Source organism: Corythoichthys intestinalis, chromosome 6, assembly GCF_030265065.1.
Source record: "Corythoichthys intestinalis isolate RoL2023-P3 chromosome 6, ASM3026506v1, whole genome shotgun sequence".
In the NCBI taxonomy this organism is placed as follows: Eukaryota; Metazoa; Chordata; class Actinopteri; order Syngnathiformes; family Syngnathidae; genus Corythoichthys; species Corythoichthys intestinalis.
In genome coordinates, this window is record NC_080400.1 from 55,868,103 (window position 1) to 55,894,432 (window position 26,330).

The following is a 26,330-nucleotide window of genomic DNA, read 5'->3' on the forward strand; positions in this document are numbered from 1 at the left end:
TGCATGCTGGCTGGATGATTATGGCGATTGATATGCATTATTGCATTTTTAATGAATTTTGATGATTTTGATTGTACTTACAACCGACACATCGATCCAGATATTTGTGTGATTAGACCACTAATAAGCAAAGTCCAAATGCACATTCATATTTGTGCAAAGGATAATTTAGGTGTATGTAAAGTTTATTTGCATGTAATCTTACCCGCAAAAGCCATGTTCTTGGGGTTTCCATAGGGGGTTCCAGGCTGAACAGGGCTGTAGACTGGATTCATGGCTGAAGACAACCTGTTTTTGCTTTAAAAGCATGGGCGACAGAAAATTATGACACAATAAAAGATAGGTCAGTGTATAGGCAGGACAAGTGGATGGAATAGGGACATGAAAATTACAAGTACATTTTGGGATCATAAAATGTACACAAAGATAAACACACACACACATCCAAAACCAAGACTATTCTCTAGCCAAACATCCAGCCAAAGGATTTTGCCAGCGTTTTGAAATAAAAATTCCTCATGAATTCTAACACCTCCAGTAAGCTCAACAAACGCATCTATTCAAGAGCAAACTGATGCTGAAAATTGAAAAGAAAGTATGGGGCCCGCCTGATATACGTAGTTTCTGGCAAAGATAGACGAGGACTTCATTGTAACTTACCTCTGTACAGACAGCAGAGGCATGGGCAAGTGTGTGTTAGTGTGTATAAGTGTGTAGATGTGTGCCGCGTACCTCTTGTGCGTGTCTGGTTGATACATGAAACTGAATTTGTCTGTGGGATGCCCGCTCGCCATTTCTTGCTGTATGCAAATGAGGAAGGAGTGGAAGTGGATATGCAAATCTGAAATTAAAACAGTGAGAGTTCATGATTACAATGAACAAGGGGAAAATAAAATGCAAGGCAAATAAAACAGCAAAAAAAGCAAGCACAAGTGTAAACAGCAAACAGTTAGTGATAGCAGCGGGGGAGGCAGTGGTGCATACAAGCGTGTCTGAGTGACTGAGAGTGCAAGTGTGGTCAATGTTGTGTTTTTGACTGTTAGAACGACAAAAATGTCCCTTAACCCAGGGGTCCCCATCTGCCGGGCCGCGGACCGGTACCGGTCCGTGGCGCATTTGCTACCGGGCCGCACAGAAATAACAATTTAATAACGACCGCATTCTGGCCGAATTAACCCTGTGCCCCTGTTTAACACACCAATATCTCTGTCTACTCTAGATATAATACTACGGGATAGATTACAATGTTGTCATAGAAGTCCATTGATTGGACTGCTAGCAGTACATCTTGTTTGTGTATATAATATATCTATGTGCGCTTGTCCTCGATAATAACATATTACTAGGTCGCGGGCGCAGCACATTTGATCCCGGAAATAATTAGCCCCCACACGAGCGAAGATAACTGGAAAACAGACGTCTTTGGAGATATTTTTACGGCGAAAAGGGCACCTGACGAGCCTGCAACCTCGAAGACCCACGAACTGCGAAGGAGTGGATTCGTGACCCGTTTGTGAATAAACAGAGATCACAAATGACGGCGACCTTATTAAACGTACATTTGAGACAACAACTCTACCGAAGTTCTGGATTAAAGTCATTCTGGAATATCCTGACATCGCGACAAGAGCATTGAAAACCTTGCTACAATTTCCAACATCGTATCTTTGTAACGACAAGGCGAAGTCGTTAATGGTGAGCGCGGTGTGCAGTTGTTGTGTGCAGCTTACATGGCAGGATGAATCGGAGGAGAACTTTTCCACAAGTCCTTCCATGGTCAAACGTAAGTTAATATTCCTTTCTTTCAAGAAAGTTTGTAGTGTTTACTTTGGAATTGCTGCATTTGCGCACTTTGCGGCTATGTTTAACGTTACGCGCATGCGCAGAACCGCATCGTTGCAATTTTTGATGGGTTGCAAAATTTGTCAGAACACCGGTCCGTTCAGTTTTTTAAAAAATGAAACTAGCGTAAGTAAAACCTGTAGTAATGTTGCCCTTACACACATATGTACACGCATACTGTATATAAAACTTCATACACTCTAAGTATGAAATTAAATACTCGCACAAAATTGGGGTAGAATTTATAACACGGCCCCTCCACATTCTTACACAACTCTCACCAGTCTTGCCCTCTTCATCTGCACCAACTTTATTGTCGTCATGTACAGTGGTATGAAAAAGTATCAGAACCTTTTGGAATTTCTCACATATCTGCATGAAATCACCATCAAATGTGATCTGATCTTGGTCAAAATCACACAGATGAAAACAACAGTGTCTGCTTAAACTAAAACCACCCAAAAATTTATAGGTTTTCAGAACTTAATGAGGATAGCATGCAAACAATGAAAGAAGGGGGAAAAATAAGTAAGTGAACCCTGAGCCTAAGAACACTTAAAGAGCAATTGAAACCAATTTTTACCAAAAAATTTAAGTCAGGTGTGTGTCCAATCACTGATGAGTGGTTTAAAGCTGCCCTGGCCACTATAAAACACACACCTGGTAAGAATTGTCCTGATGAGAAGCATTGTTTAATGTTCATCATGGCTTGGTCAAAAGAGCTGTCAGAAGACCTCCGATCAAGGATTGTTGATTTTTATAAAGCTGCGAAAGGATACAAAACTGGATGTTCATCAATCGACAGTCAGAGAAGTTGTCTAACTGTTGCGTCTCTCCAAAGGAGTGGTCTTCCACCAAAGATGACGCCAAGAGATCAGCGCAGAATACACAGAGGTAAAAAAAAAAAAAAACCTAGTGTGTCTGCTAAAGACACAGAAATCACTGGCACAGTCCACAGTCCCTGTGCACATATGAACTATATGTAAAACTATGGCCAAAAATGGTGTTCATGGGAGGATTCCACTGCAGTCTAAAAAACCATTGTTGCTCTGTTAATGTTCGCAAAAAGGCACTTGGAAACTCCATAGAGGTTTTGGCAAAATATTTTGTGGACTGATGAAACCGAAGTTGAATTGTTTCGGATTAACACACAACGTCATGTGTGGACGAAAAATTGAATAACTCAACCAACATCAACACCTCATCCCCACCGTGAAGCATGGTGGAAGGAGCATCATAATTTGGGGCTGTTTTGCTACCTCAGGGCCTGGACAACTTGCAATTATTAATGGAGGAATTAATTCAAAAATTTATCAGGATGTTTTGCAGGAAAACCTGAGGCCATCTGTCAGACCGTTGAAGCTAAAAAGAGGATGGATGCAGCAACAAGACAATGATCCTAAACACAGAAGTAAATCAACTTCTGAATGCTTTCAGAAGAACAAAATACACTTCCTGTAGTGGCAAAGTCGAAGTCCAGACTTGAACCCCTTTGCGATACTGTAGCATGACCCAAAGACAGCGATTCATGCCAGACATCCCAGGAATCTGACTGAAGTGCAGCAGTTTTGTAGAGAAGAATGGGCCAAGATTAGTCCTGATCGATGTGCCAGACTGATCTGCAGCTACAGGAGGCGCCTGGTTGAAATTATTGCTCCACAGAGGGGGTGGGGTGGGGTGGGGTGGGGGGCACAAAATATTTATTGTGATGGTTCACTTACTTGTATTTTTTCCCCCTTCTGTCATTGTTTGCATACTATTCTCATTAAAATATGAAAACCTATAAATGTTTGGGTGGTTTTAGCTAAATGAGGCAGTTTTTCCATCTGTGTGATTTTTACAAAGACCAGATCACATTTGATGGTGATTTTATGCAGAAATTTGAGAAATTCCAAAAGGTTCAGATACTTTTTCATACTACTGTTCAAATGAGGGCAATAAAGCACACAGAGCTACTTTTCTTTTTGGATATTCTCCACCTTTATTTTTCCTAAAATGTGAGAATGAGGGAAAAAGGGAAGCAGCTGGCTGGTCACTGTCAAGCTGTGCTACGAACATACATATCTGCTCTGGGTGTAGCATTAGCATTTTATAAACGTTGCTATAAAAGAGCGGTGGCAGCGGTGCAAAAAGCAATCGGGCATTTTGTTTCAAGCTGAGATTCATCATAAATCGTTAATGTCTCTGTCGCTTGTAAACTATACAGAGGCGCCATACTTCATTTGCTGACAACAAGATGGATGACAAACTGTTATGTTGTCAACATGACAGCAATTCGTCTTCAACGGTGTCATGTTTTTTTTCCCGCCGGAAAGATTCCCAAACCTGTCATGTATTGACAAAAACTTGACAGGGGACAAAGATGAATAATAAAAGACAAAAACAAAGCTTTTGGATTCAAACATACGCGACACCAGAGTAGAACATTCTACTAGTAGTAGTAAACAAGATTGAGTTAGATGTAATGTCTTAATTCATGGATAAGATCAATGATCTCTATGCACAAAATCTGGAGAAAATATCAGGCTAGCTGATTGGATTGGTAGAAAATAAAGTCCCTAAAGGGATGATCTGGTGTTTCTTTGGGTTTTGTTTATGTAAATTACACAATCTGGTTATGTTCAACCCGCATAAAAAAAACTCCAGAGAGTACTTCCTCCAAAAAAGTAAAATGTGATGCAATGTGTTTTTGACAGAGATTAAATATTTGATTAAATATTTTACTCTTTATTATTAATATCAGACACTATACCTAAAATCTACAGTGTGACATTTTCAAGAGCCACACCTCTACTTTGAAGGCAAATCTGGGGAGATTGGAGGATTATCCATTGGATTTTGATTAAATGAGAGATTAACCAAGGATGATGGTCCTTCACCCAAGTGGAGCCAAAGTGCATTGGACACATCTTTAAGAAGGCAACACTCATTTTTTGTCAGCTGGTGACATTTCTTCCCTGTTATGAGACATGATAGCAAGAACTTGAATCCTACAGGCCAAATTTACCAGTATTGTTACTACTAATGTAACAATCTTTACATAAAGCAGAGGCATTTTTTGCACACAAAAAAAAAAATCAATACAACAATAATCATGTAATCCAATTAAATGAATGTGTACTGGTTTTACAAGGAGGAGTTATCATGTCAAAGAAGCCACAATGGCATATTTTGAAACCTGTCCGTCTTGTGCATTAATTATTTTGTGTGCATGCGCGCATGTGTATTGAAAACAATCAATAAAAGCTGTGAACTCACAACCCAAACAATGAAAAAGCACAGCACACCATGTGAGCAGACAACTAAAGATAAATAACAGCACACAAAATCTTAAAACTGCAACATAAATGTGCAAAGCACAATACACATGAAAATAAACCGAAAGTGAAGTGTGCGTGGGGTAAATTGGAATTTAGACTAGAGGAATATGACCCTGATTTGATCTAGTCCACTGTAATGTGTATGTTGCGTGAAATGAATATACCAAACTGCTAGAGGTGTAAAGAAACCGATTTGAATTGTATGAGAACTGCGTGAGATTCGAGTGTATCAGTCTGTGAAGACCTGGATTGGTGAAAAAGCGAAATGAGTTGTCCTACGGCCCAGGTTTACAGCTCTGAATTGGTTTTCTGAACCAGCAGCTTTACCTGTTAGAGTGGTGGAGTCAGCCGTGTAGCTAGTAAGCGTGAGCACACGCGAGTCACCACTTGCAATAATTAATGTGGCGCTCACGAGGCAGTGAGGAACAATTTGCACTGAGATTTTGGAAGCAGAAGAACAGGCTTACATCCACTTTAAAGCAATCAGTGACAATAATAGCAGGTCAACTCAAATGCCGTTCACACGCATATCAGAACGAAACTAAACTAAATAGCATAACTAGCAAGTAATGAAACAACTAGAACAGGAACTGAAGAAATAATTATCACAGAACATGAGCTATAAATTCTATCTACATCCGTAGCGCCGTAGTGCATGCTGGGAAGCACTACTAGCATTGCTACAATATGTCGGACAACAACAGAGAGGAAATATACAGTGTTGCTCACCTAAAATTGAAGCTTTGGAAATCGTTTAGATTTTTTTAAGAATCATGGAAAGCTTGACAAAAGTAGTGATGAACAAATGAAGTTTCTTGAAGCAATGAACCTTGCAGCCAATTGGTTTGTGCACTGTTCAAACCTTCATGGTGGTTCATCTGTCCTATTGCGCCATCAAGTGGTCTTAAAGCCCAAAAGGTTAATTGTGTTGTGAATTCTACAGCAGTTTGTTTTAAACAATATGAATGTGCTTGTATTACTATTAGGGATATCCTGATGCAGATTGTTTTATTTCCTATCCGATCCAATTTTTTGAAAGATGTTTTGCCGATCTAATATCTATATTTTTACACTAGTTAAAATAATGCAAAAAATCTGGTACCCCCTCAAGATAATTCCACAAGGCTTTGTTACTATCATTAGTTTTTAAAGAGCAGTAGTTTCAATCCGCAGACATACTGTATTTCGAGGCTTTCCCATACATATAAAAGATTGTGGCGCACCTCAACACCAAAATAAAAGCCACCCACCTAGCAAATGACATTTTTTTCAGGATTTAAAGATAAATTATACAAATAATAAATTAGAACTTAACATGATATCTAATTAAATATATATTAGCGCTGCAACAATTAATCGATTAACTCGATTAAATGATTAGGAAAAAAATATTCGAATTAAATTGTATTGCTTCGAGTGTTCAATTAATTAAAGTGGCGTTGTAATGGTTTATTTTGAAAGAGTTTGAATTTAGTTTTATTAAGGTGGATACACTGCCGTCTAGTCTGCCTCATTTCACGTGGCTGAATCCAACTGCTCCCTGTTAAGACCAACGTAAGATTTTGTTTGAGCTAATGTTTTTTATGCATTCATAAATTAGTATTATAGGCATATTTAGCCGTTTTTTGTGGCAATATGTGTCTGAACCATTTTTTAAGAGCATTGTAAAGAAAAACATTAGTGTAACCCACATGAGCAAAAGTGCACAATGAAAAAAAATTTAAGAAATGTGTATGTAATTGTATCAAATTTTGCTCAATATATTATTTCACATTTAATTGGAATTATTTTTTTTTTTTAATCAAAGTAATGATAAATCAATCAAACGATTGCAAGCAAGAATTCAGCCTGCGGCATTGACACTCGGGTTACATTAGCATTTTATAGTATTTAAGCTAGAGGACTTTACCTATGTAAGTTAGCCAATTGTTCTTTTGTTGTATATGGATCCTCATTTTTATTTATTTTTTTGTTTATACCGTTTGAGGCTCAGCTCAGGTATTTTAACATTTTCATGTTCATTATCCGATCACTCGATTATTCGAACTAGTTCATCGATTAATCAACTAAAATAATTGATAGCTGCAGCCCTACTATATATAACTCATGCATTATGCATTATTTGCCATAAGTCATCTGAAATAGCACGTCAAATACAAATTGTTCCTTTACACGTTTTTTTTTTTTTTTTTTTTTAATCAAAATGGTTCTCCTGATGTAAATTGCACCTAACTATGTCGGTGCAGAGTTGGAAAGGTATTTCAACCTAATGAATTAAATTCTGGTTTAGGCCTGTGAAAAAGACCTTAATATTGACGTAATGTTTAAGTTCTTTATAGTGTGTCTTTTACCCGAATCGTCCCGTCCGAGCATAGCATCTGTTTGTTGCTGACGTCACTGGTTGTAATTTCAGATGAGTATTTTGAAGTATTTTGGAAAGAGAAAATTTCCCAAGGAAGAGGGTCAGGTAACAAAAATTATTGTTGTTGTGGTGATATAGACAGTCATATTCCGAGGTGCCCTCCAGTTCCGAAGGTATTTAGCCCTCACGTTCCGAGGAGTAGAAATAAACAAAAATATTTTTTTATTTTACTATTTTAAAATTAATATTGTGTTTCTATTTTTTTTCTCAGTAACAAATTATTTGGGGTTAAACTGTCACTCTGCATTGAACTGAAACTGATTGAATCTCTTTGAATTATTCGCCCCTGACTCGGACAAACAAACTGGAGACTGAATCGAAATAGATCGATGGAAACGATTCGATCATATGAGTCAGTTTGAAGTTCTCACTTCAGCGCTAGTACATTTTTCTATATTGTTATGACATCCTGAGTACACAATCTTCTCCACAAACAAAAACAAGACACTCATCGTAAACAGAGCACTTACAAAGAAACAGCATCTTTCAAAATATGGCATCACTGCAGTTCAGTGCTACGGTTTTTAATGTGTAAAAGAATATATCAAAACATTGGATCATTGCCCATTAATAAAAGCCAAGCAGCTAAGCACACCCTGAGGTCAAACTTTGCAAACATACCACCTCCTCCCAATTATAGATTATGTCAATCGACCAGTACATGCATGTGTGGGCAAAGGTGAAGTGAAGTGAATGGACGAAACAAAAGCAGAATGCAATTATAATTAGTTATTAATACAATTATTTAGAGTTACCGTGTGCGTACATGTGCATATTTAAAAATGGACAATGCACCTCATAATCTAGGGTGGCTAATATATGAATCCTGGTCGTACTCAACTTTGAACTTATTTTGTTAGAACACAACTATATTATAATGCTCCAAATACAACAGTAACTACCATGTAAAAACATAATTAGCACATGACAAATTCAGTTCAGTGAGGTAACACTGCCTTTTAATTAGGTGTGCCTTATGTATAAAAATAAACTTGTTCAATGGTGATTCGCCTCATAGGTTTGCCTTTTTGTCTGAAAAATACGGTATGTCCAGGGATGTCCACATAACTTTATTCCCATTAATAAGTTGGTTGTGTGTTTGAAAAAAATCATGAGTCTTCCACCCCACAAAAGGGAGGTCAGTGTAACCAAGAGGGGAGAAAGGAATTAATAGTGAGAAGTGCAAATGAGGGAGGGAAATAGTGATGAAAAGAATGAACCAAAGAAATTGTGGAAGATTAAATCTCAAGCGCAAATACAAGCACACACGGAGAAGTAACCATTCCTGGTGAACGTGAAAATACAACACAACCCCCATGCTGATTCTATCCTCCCACATAATACCTCACCAGGCATCTATTCTTAAAGCAACAAATCAGAAGCAGTGGGCGTTATCACACTTCCACGCAGGAGAGAATAGAACACACCAGCCTCTACAATCCAACACAAAGAAACATCCTCCATATTGCATGAGAAAGATGTTTTCAGAATGCTACTAAAATACATTATATTTATATCAGGGTTCTTGCGCCATTTTGAAAGTCAAATGTAATGCTTTTTAAGACAGGTTCAAGACCTAAAAATATATTTTAAGACCAAAACATGTTGCAGTAATTTCTAATGAAAAAATAATATTATTTCACTGTAAACATAGAGCTACTGCCACAAACCGCTGGTATTTTTCTCCCCTGATCTGCGACTCGATGGATTTGACTCCACTTGTGCCTAAAGAAAGTATTTTTTTTTAAGACTTTGCACTGGGCACCTTTGTTATTTTCACCAAGGGCCAACCACATCTTAAATAAACCATCTTCCATTCATTTTTTAAATAATATTTACACTTTCCCATCTCTGCATAATCTCACTCACCTGTACAACCGCGAATAACCAGGAAATGGCATCATGGCAACAATTCAAGTCGCTGACATACGCTGAAGTTGTGGACAATATGTCATATAACATATACTGTAATAATCCCAACCTCTAGTATTACCTTGGGTCCGGCCAACTTTAACCCCTGTGTGTGTGTGCATATATATATATTTATATATATATATATATATATATATATATATACTCACATGACGTCACAACCACGCCCCCGCGCCATATTGTCCGTCAACTCGTCATTGTTGATGCATTACCGCTACGTAAATTCCTCCTATTATGGCGTGTTTTTCTGCTCGTCAACATTTAATAATCAAAATGGTGAAGGCGTGTGTGGCGGTCGGTTGCAATAACAGAGAAGATAGACGGAGAGACTTGAAGTTCTACCGGATTCCGAGAGACCCGGAGAGGAGAGCGAGATGGGCTGCTGCAATTCGACGAGAAAACTGGGCTCCAAACGATTACCACAGATTATGTAGTAGTCATTTTATATCTGGTAAGATGCATTTAATATATATTTAGAGGGTTTTGGGCTGACAACCACAATTTAGAGGTTAGATTTTGTGCCCGAACCCGAACCGACATTCGGGTCGGGTCGGGCCCACATTTTAAGCATTCACGTTCGGGTCAGTTCGGGTCGGGCCGCCATGCCGGACTAATAAATTATTTAAAAAAAAAAAAAAAATGGAGAGCAGGCTCTCTGTATTGCACTTCTGCTTGTGCGTGTGCACGAACGCCGTGGCGCCGGCCGCTTTTTCATTTCCTTGTCAGAGAGGCGCGTCCATGTGAGAACAATATCCCACACACTCAGAAATATGTTTAACAAACTTTCCCAGCGTTATTTCGTTGTGTGAATGCTTTGATAATTCTCAAAAAAATAAGTAGATTATTTAAACATTAAGAAAACTTGCGTTTTTTTCTGCCAACTCGAAGAAATGAAAATAAATTGCTGCTGCTGCGTTTTTTCCGCGTCACTCAAAAAAAAAAAAAAAAAAAAAAAAAAAAAAAAAAAAAAAAAAAAGCTCGGGCCGGGTCGGGCCTCAATACCAGCGGGCCGTGTCGGGTCGGGCTGGATTTTTTAGGCCCGAACTAGGGTCTACCACAATTAAGATGATTGCTAGGCTAATCGCCGACAACATACACTCAGACGTTGTGAATGAACTACCTGAAAATATATAATTAATTTACAATTTCACTATTGAGGTCAAAAGCCAAAAAATAAATTCAACTAGGGACAATCTGGAGTAATGCTATCGCACTTCATATTTATTACATATTATATATGTATGTAGATAGAGTGCTATCGCTAAACTATATAAACATTAAAAGCCCTAGCTCCATTGACAAATGACATGAAATACATTAGACTTGACAGTGGATGTTAGCAAGAACAAAAGATTTTGAATTGAAAATTTCGTAACTCACCTTCCCGAGCACAAGATAGATTCCTGCCGAATTTTCGTGGACGAGGACCTGTTTCACCCAACCAGCAACGAAGTATTTATGAGCCTCCAAGCTCTTAAAGTTTTTTCAAACTTTCGTGAGAATAGGCTGATTTTGTGTGGACAAGATAGTTGTAAATATCAGGGTAGCAGATGTCAGGCAGAGACGGCGAAGACAGCGGGTCGAAAAACATCGATTTAGGCATCAAATATGGATCTGGTGAATAGATGAACTGAAGCTTTTCCACATAAAGCCTTTTATGCAACGCATCCAATGAGTTTACAGCGTCAGATAACACCGGGGCTTCAATGAGCTGCTCTATAAATTGCACGACTAATTGAAACCATTGAGAATAGGGCTAAAAAATGAGGGACAATATGGCGGCCGGATACAGCGACACGTCATTTTGTGACGTAGGTGAGTAGGGTCTGTCTATATATATATATATATATATATATATATATATATATATATATATATATATATACTGTATATAGACCCCAATCACCAATGTCACACAATGACGTGTCGCTGTATTGTGCCGCCATATTGTCCGTCTTTGTGTGTCCGTATTCTCAATGGTCTCAATTTATCGTGCAATTCATGGAAGCCCCGGTGCTTTCAGATGCTGTAAACTCATTGGATGTGTTGCATTAAAGGCGTTATGTGGAAAAGCTTCGGTCGATCCATTCGCCAGATCCATATTTGATGCCTAAATCGATATTTTTCGACCCGCTGTCTTCGCCTGACATCTGCTACCCTGATATCTACAACTATCTTGTCCACAGAAACTCAGCCTATTCTCACCAAAGTTTGAAAAACTTTAAGAACAGCACTCTAAGCAACATTACCCCGTGTGACCCTTTACTTCTAATTTTCTAAAATGGCGACAATCAATTAAAAAAAAGTTGACTGCGATGGCCGACGCTTCAAGGATAGATGGATATTTGACTATTTCTTCAATAAAATACGCAACAACTGTGTGTGCCTCATTTGCAAAGAGACAGTTGGTGTTTTTAAAGAGTTCGATGTGAGGCGATATTACCAAACAAGACACGCTGACATGTACGACAAAATTACAGGGATGATACACAGCGAGAAATTAAAGCAACATGAAGCTAGTTTCATTTCACAGCAGCAGTATTTTGCAAGAGTCCAAGGGTCGAAAGAGAACGCCACAAAGGCGAGATTGTTGAAATTATGAATTAAAAAATAAATAAATAAATAAAGCAAATGTGACACACAGAAGGGCTTGCTATAATTTGTTTAAATATGTTGTTCTACGTAAATCAGCCAAGGTAGCCCCCTGCATTTTTACCACACCAAATCTGGCCCCCTTTGCAAAAAGTTTGGACACCCCTGTTTAACTGATGATCCGTAGACGAGGCCAGCTTCTTTCACTTGGTACCAGCTACAGTAAATATTATTCAAAAAATAATGATGGTGGAAGAAATAAACATCTTGAATTTGAAACTGTATGTTGTCGGCGATTAGCCTCACAATGATCTTAATTGTGGTTGTCAGTCCAAAACCCTCTAAATATATATTAAATGCATCCTACCAGACATAAAATGACTACTACATAGTCTGTGGTGATCGTTTGGTGCCCAGTTTTCTCGTGGAATTGAAGCAGTCCATCTCGCTCTCCTCTTCGGGTCTCTCGCAATACGGTAGAACTTCAAGTCTCTCCGTCTATCTTCTCTGTTACTGCAACCAACCGCCACACACGCCTTCACCATTTTGATTATTAATGTTAACGAGCAGAAAAACACGCCATAATAGGACGAATGTACGTAGCGCTAATATGTAAACACGACGAGCTGGCGGACATTATGGCGGCTCAAGTCAGGGGGGCGGAGTTGTGAAGTCACGTGATTGGGGTCTATACACAGGGGTTGGTCAAAATCATCAAAACACCTTAAAAAAAATCAAAACAATTTAATATGGCGTAGGTCCACCTTTTGCGGCAATTACAGCCTCAATTCTCCGAGGTATTGAGTCATACTAGACATGTGCCAATTACTGGCTTAAAGGTATGTGGTATGAAAACGTCAAGGTTTCAAAACTGCAAATAGTTTCCGTCATACCGTCTCTACGGTATTAGCTATTTCTTTTGTCCCAAAAATGCATGGAGAAATCCCTCGCTTGCAGCTAGAGGCTCAACCCTGCTCCACCGGTTTTTGTTTAGTGTCAGTTGCCACGTTTACATGGAGCCAAATATTCCAATTACAATCGGAATATTTGTTCAAACCGAATAAATGTGTTCCATATAAACACCTCATTCGGAATGAACAGGCCCAAACCGAATGGAATTTCATTCCGATTCACAGGGGTGGAATATCTTTTCCCAAACCGATTAGAAGTAAAATTATATCATGTAAACAGGGAAGCGGAATGGTGTCTGGTTGCGTTCTTTCTGCGCATGCTCCGTACTGACGTGGTGACGTCACTTGGTGACGTAAGTAACGTCACTTGCAACATGGCTTCCAAGCACACGCACAGCGCACCCATACAACTTTTTAAATGAACGGCGTATCATTCTGAAGTTTTGTTTCCACTCGAAAAGTTAAAACAGCAGCTGATCTGACGATCGATCTCCATGTTTTGCAACGTGACGCTTTGTTTTGATTAATCTGCGCATGTCAGACGGCAGTTGTCAAACGTCCTTTCGGAATAAAGGCAGTCACATGTAAACGCTGGATCGGAATAGATGAAGTGACATGTAAACAGCTGATGTGAAATTTCCATTCGGAATGATTTGAATCGGTATGAATAAAAGTCAGCATGTAAACGTGGCTAGTGAGTCAGCTGTGATACACGATGGCTGGTGGAGGTGAAACTCCTGAATATTTTCCCCCATCGAAAAAAACGAGCAGGACGTCCAACCGACATGTTAAACATGTTTGCGGAGGGTGGCTGCCAAGGAGGCAATACCTACAATATGAGTTCGCATTTATACAAAATTAATGCTTATTAAACACTGTCATGAAAGTTTCAGCTACCAGTAGCAGCAACTCCAGTGTGTTTAGTGTGTATAGCGGTGGGAAAACATGGTGTTTTTTTCTCTGTGGCCACTGTCTGTGTTGAGAAAGAGAGTGTGTGCATAATGTACACATGATACGGGTCATACACACGTGCTTTTTTATGGAAAATAACTTACAAGTCAATTATTTTTGTTCTGATGGTAATAATGTTGAACTGTGGCTGTGGGTTTAGGCCGAGTTCAGTAACCCGTGGCTCTAGAACCGCATGATCTCTTTAGCGCTTCCCTAGTGGCTCCCTGGAGCTTTTTCAAAAATATTGAAATTTTTGAAAATGTTTTCTAATTCATTAATATTGGAATGAACTAAACTAGGATGCACTGGAGGGAAAATAATGATTTAATCATGAAGGCTCATTATGTATTTGTAGCCAACTTAGTCATTTTGATAGTAGGCTAATGTAGCTATTATATACATACAGCATGAGCTTCCTTCATTATATTTTTTTTGTGGCTCCAGACACATTTGTTTTTGTTTTTTTTTTGGTCGAATATGGCTCTTTCAACATTTTGGGTTGCCGACCCCTGGTTTAGGCTCACCTAAAGGACTGCCTTTATTTTAATTTTATATAGAATATTTTGTTTGTTTGTTTTTTTATTTATTTTGAGTTGTTCTACAATTAAGCAATCACATGGACTTATGTCAGCAGCTAGTTGCTAATGTTTGAATTTCTGCAGTTGTGTACCAACTCTGAAAAAAAGAGCATTCAGAAACGACAGGAGTCACAGCCCAAGGCTCCACAGATTACATCGTTCACAAGAATGGGTTGAAAAGTTCAGCAGTGTGGATGTTGGTTTTGTGTGATAGGAAACAGTTTTAAGAATGCAATGCAAATGATGTTGAGTGACGCTGAAGAATTTGCGAAAAATCTAATCTAATATTGTGATTGATCACGCAGTTATTGTTTTTCAGGGTCCTTTCCTAATTTCCAACTAGCAAGCAATAAATCAATCATAATTACAACAAAGACTAAAAGATTTGTTTTGCATAAATTAACCAATTAAACATAAATTCAAAAGTATCAATAAACATAAAATTTAATTAGTTTGAGTTTTTGACATCTTGAAGACGAAGGGACTTCAGACGTCAACAAAAATATTCACTCAGTAAAAGCAGCAGCACAACATACTAAAGTGCAAAATGGGTGGCCAACATGCAGAGCACTAATGCTTTTGACATTGTCATCTTTGAGTGCATGTTACGTAATACGACATTTAGATAATTTGACTTTCATGACACAAGGTTGTCAACCAAAGGAATAAACACACATTTACATTCTCTCACTGCATTTAACTCTTTATATACACAAGCACAGCTTCAATCTCAACCTCCTACTCCATGCAAAGGACCAATCAAATAAATCTGAAAATTGCATTTGATCATATCACGATAATATTATTGCATATATACGATCAGTTGTCACATCCCCAATGGCAAATTGAAACAGTGTGGTGCGAGGAAAACATTTTCCATTTTGGGCACCATGGCAAAGAGCAAATTTGACCGCGCCATTTTCTAGAGGAATGGAATCTGGTGAAAAGGATTGGGTTTTTAATTTTAAAAAATATATTTGTTTTTCTGTTTCATGCTCGTACAGTGCCACAGCCTCTAACCCTCCTTCCTGCTAAGCAATGCGGCCAAACTGTCCAGTTTGCATTTGGTACTTAAAGTTAACGATGATTGACAGGTTTGTAGCTTTGGTGTTGCCAGAGAAACTTGGTAGCTTTATGATCGAGGGCATAAATTTGTCAATCATCGTTAAACTTGCATAAGTGTGCTGTGGCAACTCACTGTGTAAGTGAGAGGCTCCGTGCAGCGTGACTGTCAAAGTGTGAGTGGACTCACTCAATGAACTATTTAAGAAAGACAAGCATTTTTATACGTTACTCTTGTTTAAAAATAATTTACATTATACAAGGTGACACGGTGGGACAGTGACATGTTTGAAACTTTTGATTAAAAAAATATTTTTTTTCGGTATCGGATCAAGACTGTATCTGCAGATTCTCAAAATCAGGTGACTCAAAAATATGCGATCGGGACATCCCTACATAAAACGGATGGTACATATGTTTGATGTTAGGCTGCTATCAACAACGGGGAGTTTGCTTCAACAGAACACGATTTGCGCACCCTCGTTGAAGTAAACTCCTCGTTGTTGACAGAAGCTGTTGATATTTTATTACAACACACATAATGGATTTAACCCGCTGTCACTTTCAGTACCTAACCTCTCCTGTTCGGTTTCTGGATCGCTAATCCCGTAAACGAGTGTAAAGTGAGCAGCCGGTGAGGAGTTGACGACTGAAGAATTTCATTTGCCGTTTTGACTTTTAGCGTGATGTGTTTTTTTTTGGTTTGTTTGTTTTTTTCTCGATTTTATTGCATAATACTTTTTCTGCCTTTCATTTACTTTTGAACTATAATTTTTGTTGTTGTAAAGCACTTTGTGGACTATTAAGGTTTTTGTAAAGGGCTATATAAATAAACTGTATTTGATTTGATAAACAGAGGAACAAATGCAGGAATGGCTGAAAATGCAAACACAGAAAAACAAATCAAGTATGTTGCTACTGATGTATCGATTTCAGAAAGCAGTCGCTGTCATGACTTACATAAAAAGTTATTAATTTTTGTGCACATAAATGTGTCCAGCTGTACAGTGATTATATTTACAAGACTAGGAGGCAGTGAGGTACGATGCAAAATTAAGTTAATACTGACTTTTCAGAAAGCAGAGCACTGTCCTGGCTTACATCAAACATGTTAATAATGTTCATGTACAATAATTGTCCAGCTATGCAGTGTTTACAAGACTAGTGCAGTGAGGGACTATGCAAAAGCACTTTTCTTTGTACATATATGCATAGTTAGGGCCCGAGCACTAAGCGTGCGAAGGCCCTATTGTTTTGCAAAGGATTTTTTTTTTTTCCAGGGCAAATGAAAACGGCCAATTTGGAGGCCTGAACATGCACGAAAAGTCACCAAAATTTGCGCATATGTGCGGAAAATTGTAAATTTCGATAATTTTGCAACGTTGCAAAAAAATCTAACAAAATGGCTCAGTGGCGCCCCCTTGAAATTTTAAAATTGGCCTATAACATTAGGGTCTGTCAGCGTAGAGCAATGAAATTTGGGGAGTCTATACCTTGTCCAAAACCGCTCCAAAAAAGCATTTACACACATATTCCAAACCCAACAGGAAATCGGTTATTTTGGATCGAATATGAAATTTTTATCGATTTACAGGGTGCACATTTGAGACCTTTTCGCCGAGGGAGTTAGTTGGATCATCTTCAAAATTGGTGAGACTGTTCAGGAGACATATGAGATCTTAAGTTTTTAAAATGGTGCGTTTTCATTCACGGGTCTGACCTGGGCGTGGTGCTAAAGTCGGCCATTTTTTCGGCAAAATGACAAATTCAGTAAATGACTAATAGTTCCTTGACACAACGTTCAATCTTTTTCATATCTGGCATATATGTGCGGTATCCCACCCTTAACACGAGTGCATTGAAATATTACCCATTAGGCCTAGCGCCCCCTAGTGAGAACAGGAAATGCCTTTTTTTACGAGACAGGTTCCTCTTCCAAGGGAAAAAAATCTATTGACCTCAAACCTGTTTTAGGGGAACCTCAAGACATGTGTTCAGGTGCCTGATGAAAAATATTGAGGTTTCGTTGAAGCGGAGAGGTCCAAACCGTAAGTGAAAATGACCGTCAACAATTTGTCTCGCAAAAAACTTGGAACAATCATAACTCAGCAGATATACAGCATATCTGCGCCAAACTTCCCGTGCTTGATGAGAGTCATACCCTGAAGGGTCTTGTAAGGGTCATTTTCATCAACTCTACAGTGCCAACTAGTGGCGACAGAAAGGAGTTTTAAAACAGGCCTTTCCTATTGGGTTTTTTCAATGTAGAGCAATGAAATTTGGGGAGTCCATACCTTATGCAAAACTGTTCCAAAAAGTCTCTTGCACCCATTTTCCAAATCCAACAGAAAATCGGGTATTTTGGATCGAATGTGAAAATTTTATCCATTTGTAGTATAGTTTACATTTGGAGGCCTAAACATGCACGAAAACTCACCAAATTTTGCACATACATGCGGCTTTGCGTGGATTTTGATAATCTTGCGACGTTACAAAAAAATGTAACAAAATGGCTTGGTGGCGCCCCCTTGAATTTTTCAAAAAGGCGTTTCCTGTTAGTTTTTTTTTAACATAGAGCAATGAAATTTGGGGAGTCGATACCTTGTGCAAAACTGCTCCAAAAAGTCTCTTGAACCCATATTCCAAACCCAACAGGAAATCGGGTATTTTGGATCAAATGTGAAATTTTTATCAATTAACAGGGTGCACATTTGAGACTTTGTCACAGAGGGAGTTAGTTGGATCATCTTCAAAATTGGTGAGACTATTCAGGAGGCATTGGAGATCTAAAATTTTCAAAATGGTGCGTTTTCATTCATGGGTCTGACCTGGGCGTGGTGCCAAAGTCGGTAATTTTTTCGGCAAAATGACAAATTCAGTAAAAGACTAATAGCTCCTTGACACAACGTTCAATCTTTTTCATATCTGGCATATATGTGCGGAATCCCACCCTTAACATGAGTGTAGGCATGTGCCGGTATGAGATTTTCACGGTACGATAACCGTGACCAAAAATACCGCGGTTTCACGGTATCACGGTATTGCAATTATAGCTCCAAAATTTTGAGATGTATGGGTTTAAAAAAAAAAAAAAAAAAAAATTCCATTGAACAGGATTTTTTTTCAAAACATATTTGCAAATAGGAACATGAATATAATGTGAAAATAAATAAACAAAAAATAACATTTTGTATAAAATTAAAATAAATAGAACCTAGATTATACCCACAGCCACAGCTCAAGTTGCTCAATATTAGAGTAAGAACAAAATAATTGCTATAAAGAGTAAAAAGACTTCTAAATAAAATTAAAAATATATACTGTATGACTTTTTTTAAGGGGGAAGCTAAAGTGAAGTTTCGCCATTTTCAGCCACTGTGTCAACTCTAGTCTACATGATGCCATGCCTTTGTGTTAAAAAGAACAAAGAATTCATAAGTTAATAAGTTAGTTGAAAATGTATAAGTTAGTTTTATAAATTAGTTAAAATGTAAATATTGTTGAGGAAAGGTTTCATCTAAAAAAAAAAAGTGAGGAGTGAGACCTCCTTTTCTCAATTAGCGATCTTTGACGCGATTCTTTTTCTTCCACCCCCCTTCATTCAAGCTTGTCTCTCACTCAGCGGCTGTGAGACATAAAACCACAACGAAGCTGCTCTCCCAGCTTAGCCTAGGGCCTAGGCTAACATTCGTCTTTGTAAGTTTTAGTTAGTTTGTATATTGAATTTGAAAGGAAAATGTGCGTTTTGTTTTTGGCGAACTTTTTAATGGTGCTACTGCTATCCTGTTGAACCTAATCACACGTGGAAAAATACAATTGTACAACGTTTTAAATGTATTCATTTGTATATTTCACCTCGATTTGAGTGCTCAATAAATTGAAGAAAAGTACGCCTTGTGTTTGAAGGATTTGTTTGTGGGTTTGCTGGCTGTTTAGCAGACTAGCATCACTGACACTGAAGGCAACAAACGGGAAGGGGTGAGCGCTGCCGCACCAAGCCACTTCGGCTGCATTTTGGCACATGAAAAATAGCGAATACCGTACTAAGGTATGACTGAAAATTTTAGTGGTTTTGAAACCGCGCCGTTTTCACACCATGGTAAACCGTGAAACCGGTAACCGGCACATGTCTACATGAGTGCATTGAAACATGACCCATTAGGCCTAGCGCCCTCTAGTGGGAACAGGAAATTCCTTTTTTTTTACTAAACAGGCTCCTCCTCCAAGGAAAAAATATATTCACCTGAAACCTGCATCAGGGGAGCCATAAGACATGTGTTCCGGTGCCTGATGAAAAATACTGAGGTTTCGTTGAAGCAGAAGAGTCCAACAGGAGAAGTGAAAATGACTGAAGCCATTCCGTCTCACCACAAGTTTTGAACAGTCATAACTTCTACAACATATCTGTGCCAAACATCTCGTGCTTGTTGAGTCATACTCTGAAGGGTCCTGTAGGGGTCATTTGCATCAACCCTACAGCGCCAACTAGTGGCAATAGAAAGTCACTCATTTTTCTAATATATGTCCAGTTCTTTTCAGGTTGGTCATTGTAGTTTCAAGACCTTTTAAAATACTTACTTTACGGCCCATGTCCACATGTCTCTGTCTGTTGCCGTGACGACCCTTTATTCGCTCCTTTTTTGTAGTACTCTCTCCAATAGGGGTTTTTATCTCTTAGGTGTGTGAATGTAAAGAGGCAACTTTCGAGCATGTTAGGTTCTAATGAGATGATTAGAGAGGAGGTTCTGCCACCACCCTGACCTGCACACTGTCCGAGTTGGGTGATGTCCGAGTTGCGCTAGATTACGAGGGCCCGTTCAGTCCTGCTTGCAGGCCTGGTTACAGATGTTTTCCTTTTTATGGCTATTTATTTTTTGGTCGCATACATCGTGATATATGATGGAGCAAATGTCTTTCAATATATTGAATATTATAGATATCGTGTATGGTGATATCATTATCGTGGGTCAAATATCGTCTAATCGAATTGTGAGTAACCCGTATCATCTCACCCCTAACCGTGGCATATCGCTATCATTTGCGGCCAATGGTGATAGAAATTTGTTTTCCCATATCGGCCAGAACTACAGTAGTCTTAAGTGATAGTGTCAATGGTTCGCAGCTTCCACCGAAAAAATAGAACTTGTCTTGAAGCAGGCAGTTCCAAACACAGCTCTGGGCTATTTTAGATCTGGGACACTGTTAGACACATCTTCCATTCTCTCTATACTAGCTTCCATCTACTCCTCCATTTTCCTCTCCAAAAGCAGCTCATCACTCACACACCTCTAGGGTCCACATTCCTTCAACATGTTCATTATATTTGGCCTGCTGCAGTGTGAACCTGCCTACACAGTGACTTTAATCTCCATTTAGCATGCTATGGTCTTTAGAATAGGGACCATGATCTACCATAAAATTAGTAGCGCATTTGTTCCAATCTAGAATTATCTCTTGATATATAACAGGTGTTTCAGGTATAGATTTTATTCCAAACTTAACTGAGCACAAATGAATATAGAATTTGAATTATTTAAGTTTGACTTCATGTAGCTACTATATTACAATTTGAACCTGAGAGGTCCTGTAAATGGAAATCAACATCAACAAATTTGATTGAGCCTTAGAAAGGAGTTGTTATATAGGGGTGTAACGATTAGGGCTGCAGCTATCGAATATTTTAGTAATCGAGTAATTGACTGAAAATTCTATCGATTAATCGAGTAATCGGATAAAACAAATATATTTTTAGGTGAAGAGCAATTATAAATATACATGAGAAAACAAGACATTTCATCTAATCTTGAACCATTTTCAGTTAATCAATGTCTTTATTTTCGATGTATACTGTTGAAAACAGCCAACAATTGCATCTGAGATGCAACTAGAACAAAAAAAAAAAAAAAGACTAATTGACTGCTTTCACTCAAAAAACTTTTAGATCTTATTAAAAAGAAAAATTATATATATCTTACCTAAAAATGCTGTTACGCTTGATAACACACATCACTTAAAAGTTAGGATTTTTTCAATTGATTTCTATTTGTGTCAAGCCATTTTTAAGTTCTAGTTAAGTTTTAAGTTAGTCTAAACTAAGTCCTGCTAGGATTTTGAGTTTTTGCAGTGTTCAAAATAAATGTATGATACAGGCTGTATTGGAGCACATTAGGGACCAGTGCTACTTGGTATTTTATCCAGCAATGACTACTGAGCTAAAATTGGTAGTTAGCATTATTAAGTTTTTATTTTACACCCTCATCACTCCACAATGCTATGTTATGTTAAAGCCTGTATGTAAGACACGTTAGCCACGCATCGACAGTGGTCATAATTAATAGAAACCTAGCCCTCCGCAGGGCTAACGTTACGTGAGCTAGTAGTGATCTTATTTATTAGCGCTTAGCGCTCTTTATTAGCGCTTAGCGCGCTACTGCTTTAAGATGGGGGCTGTTAACTAACGCTGCCCAGACGCGGCCGAGTCTGTCATTTCGCATCTAGTTCAACATACATGCGATCTCTATGAGACGCATCAGACGCTACCTGCAACAGGCATGAAAATGGGTCAGGGGTTAAAAAGGTGAGAAGGGTGTGGAGGAAATATGTTCCAGTACACTGTACACCCCAACAAAATATTGAGCTCTGTCGACCCACACTGTGTTTCAGCAGGGCCGTCAGAGACCGGTGGAGGGGCGGGTGCTCGTAGATCAAAAGGGGCAAATGAACAAGTATTTAATCCACCTTAAAACAACATAACTTCAATTTTAACCAGCTTTAGATAATAATTGGCTGCGACTGTGACATACTTTAATTGGGAGGGGGCAACAGTGAATAGAAATCAAAACTGTCATCCACACTTTCTGGCTGTGACTCAGTCAGTCTAACTCTTTTCTTCCTTCAACCTCTGCATCAAAACTTCCTTCCTCAACTTGTTCATCTGAGAACAAACCACATCAGATGGTCACTGAGCCACCAACAGCACAGTTTTCTCAAAACTATTATTTCATTATTATCCATACTTAACAACTCTAGCACCTAATGATTAATAGAGCAATGACATAAAATCTTATAGAAAAATAACATTGTAATTGTGTTTATAATTGTATTTAATACCCGACTATCCTTGCAAACCTGTTCTTACCAGGTCTGCTATTCACCCAGCTGATGAGGTATCCGCTGCCTTTAGCAGCCTCATCCAACTCCTTTCTTATCCCTCAATCTCCTTTCCCTACGAGGCATGTCTATGTAATGAAATATAAATATATATAAAAAAAAAAAAAAAAAAAAAAAAAAAACAGACTCCCCGGTGTCTTTTAGTTTTAAAGCTTTCTTAATTTCTTTCTCTCTCAATAACGATGGAGGTAGATTTGTGTTATTATTCAATCAAAAAAACAAAGTTACTTCTATCAAAAACAAAGTTGCTTCAATCAAAATACAGTTATACTTTTAATCCCATAAGTCACTTCAATAAAAAAAAATTGTTTTTGATTGCAAAATAAATTTGAGACAAAAAAAGCATTTGAAAACTATTTTTCTTGATTGAAACAAATTTTTCCATTGAAGTAATGTTGTTTTGCGTTTTGGCCACATTTTGGCTAGGACATTTGTGTTTTTATTATTCAATCAAATAAGTTGCTTCAAACAAAAAATATATATAAAAAGAAAAACTTTGCACATGTGTCAATCACCGTTTAACAAAGCCTGAGAGGGTTTGAGTAGACTCAGTATGAAGCATTTAATAAAGCCAAGCATTTTCTTACTACTTTATTCTTGTTTAGAAATAATTCGGTGGGGCAGTAACATGTTTAAAACTTATCATAATTCTTACATTTTGAAGTGCTTGAAAACCATTTATAAATGATACTTTGGTGAAAAAAGTGAAAAAACATGTCATATATGTATCTTTTTTCCCATGTAAAATCTGAATAAATACATTGAACAGACACAAAAAAAATGGGGGGGCGCGCTACTTCGCGGTTTTCACTTACTGCGGCGGGTTCCGGTCCACATTAACCGCGAAAAAACGAGGGATCCCTGTATTTCTGAAAAGCTTTAAAAAGCAAGAGTCATTCCCGCCACTCGTCGGGCCGGTGTTGTGCCGACACCGGCCGTCAGCTCAAGTCCCAGCCGAAAATAACGCGTCTAAGGCGGACGACGGGAGCGATGCGATGCGAGGCGACCCCTCAATCCGAGAGCATGCCGCTTAATTTGACTCAACAGTGTGTTTCTTCGTTTATATTACCGCTAAATTAGAGCTGGGCGGTAAACCGAAAATTTACCGTCACCGAAATTCTTCACGATGACCGACGTAATTTCGACCATGTCGGTAAATTCGGTAAATTAATAAAACAAGAAAATAGTCTTTTCATCCCGCTTTGACTCTGTGTTGTTCGTCTATGCTCATTCCCCTTTAAGAAAGCAGTGAATGTACTTACGTAGGGAGTCACGTGATCATCAGGAAGCCAATCAAACAGAAGCCCGGTAAGCTAACGCTAGCAGCTAATGCTACAAGCAAAACGTGATGGAGTGTGGCTTAAGGGAGGTTCGCCAAACTTTCACCCGACATTTAATAGACTCTTGGTGGCATTCAGACGGGCTTTCACCAGCTGTCCTCCCTTGTTCTCACAATTTCCGGAGATGGTGCTTTCAGTGCTTTCTACCGGTAGCCAGGCCACAGGCTAACGCTAGCGGCCGCTAGCGGCTAACGCTACAAATGAACGTGATGGAGTCGGATAGTGGCTCTAACCTTGTCGAAACGGCTGAATTTAATGAGTGGATTGGGCATGGACTGCATCTAGCAATTACTATGTCGCGTTATTTTGTATCTGACTGTGTGTGATTTCTCTGATAGCTTTTGTGATGGTAAAGCATTCAGCATAAAGCACAAATGGCCCCAGCTATTTTTCTGTATGTGTTTAATTCTGTGTCATTATTGCTATCATAAAATCTTAAGTGTTTAATTTGCAGAAGATCAATATAGCTTTAATGTGTGTCTGTCTGTTTGGGGGTTCATGTATGTGTGCATTTATTAAAAAATGCACTGGGGGGGGGGAGACCCTGAAACCATAAAGTAAACACTTGTATTGAATAATTATGTCACAGCAGCCATTAACAATAAATTGTCTTTTTGAAGTGTACTGTTCGGGCTGCAAGTCATTTGTGTTACAATGACATGTTTGCACAGGCATATCGATTTTGACAATGTACATTGTTCAAGCCATACACTCTGTTATAAATGCTCATACTTGAATTCTTATTGTTTACAATTCATTTGTATAAACCTAATGTCTAGACTGCATGTACATTTGTTAAATATATCAAATTGAATGCTGGTAACTAAATCAACAAGAAACTGTTAATCTGTATTTCATGCATTGATTCAGATTTTCAAATGATATAGCAGTCCGCTTGGACGACTTTATCGTCATTTATCGTTATCGAGATAAATCTGCTCCATTTATCGTGATACATGTTTAAGGCCATATCGCCCACCCCTATGCTAAATACACAAGCTTGATGCCAATTTAACGGGAGCTATTTTTTTTCATGGGAGATTTGGCTAGCTCTGGCAGTGTTCAACGCAAGCTGCAACGAATGGCATTAACTTTTTTATATCGCAAAATGTGAAAACGATTGAAACCATTACTCACCAAATTCAATCTGCTGGCAAATACAGGCAAGTGTGTATGCTGCGCTCTGGTCTGCCCCGGTGTGGATAAGGCCTGCTTTTTTGTTTTCGCAGTTTTGCAATGCAACCAAAGGCTCGCTGAGCACTCCTTCTTTCACGTAAGGAGTGCGCGCGTTTGGAATAATGGCTCGCAGCTTGGGCCGATGATTGGTTCTCGTCAGCGAAGCATCTAGAAGGATTTGTTGACTGTCCGTGTCACTTTTTTCAAGAACCGATCAGTTTACGTACTAAGTTAATCACATGATGATAATAATAATTAAATAAAACCTCCCGACCCCCCCCTCCTCCCAAAAAGAATTTCTCCTCGGATCTACGCAATTCACGTAGGTCGCCCTTTTTGACTTCAAAACGGCGAATTTCGCCGAAAGGTGAGAGATTTTCATGCCTGCTGCAACCAACGTAGCATCGTGCGGGCTTGTATTTAGCAACGTCGGCGTCATTTGTGCGGCTGTTGGCTGCAGTAAGTTTTTTTTTTTTTCTTCCCCTTCTTCCTTTCCGCACGTGACATCAGCGCGTTGTTCCGCATTAAAAGTAGTCCGAACAAAACGTGATGCTTAGAGCTGTCAAAATAAACGATTACTCGAGGTGAATAAAATTACTCGGATCAGTTTTTAAACTCGAGTTACTCAAGTTGCTCGAGTATTCGTTTCAGCTCTAGTAACGATACATCGACAGAAGCCTTGTTTCAAATTGAATCGTTGTTATTGTACCATTGTTCAAAGAATCAATATCGCACCATCAGGAAATTGATGATTTATACCCCCAGTTAAACATGAAAACTAGGGCTGCAACTAATGATTATTCCTATAATCAATTAATCGGATGACTAATTAAACGATTAATTAGATAAATGTCACTTTTTTCAATTACCTTCACAATTTCACTTGATGTTGTTTTTGGCATGTTGTAAAAAACAGTGAAGACAAAAGGTTTCACGATTTCCTTTTAAAATAATATTTTATTACAGCTTCCTAACTTAAATGTAGTCTACAACTACTGTGATCCCTCATTTGTCGTGGTTAATGGGGACCAGAA

The 26,330-nt window shown here is 38.5% G+C and overlaps 1 protein-coding gene across 4 annotated transcripts in view; it reads right to left on the bottom strand.

The window, feature by feature from the left end:
* fam168a (family with sequence similarity 168 member A) overlaps positions 1-26,330 on the bottom strand; it is a 61,147-nt gene that overhangs the window by 17,069 nt on the left and 17,748 nt on the right. For 2 of the 4 annotated variants that reach the window (XM_057838842.1, XM_057838840.1), the window contains exons 2-3: positions 733-841; positions 206-297 (exon numbers count right to left, since the gene is read on the bottom strand). In XM_057838842.1, coding sequence (XP_057694825.1) covers positions 206-297; positions 733-794 — 154 coding nt within the window. In that variant the 5' untranslated portion in view covers positions 795-841. The remainder of the gene's footprint in view (positions 1-205; positions 298-732; positions 842-26,330) is intronic. The other 2 variants (XM_057838844.1, XM_057838843.1) reach the window with 1 other exon arrangement.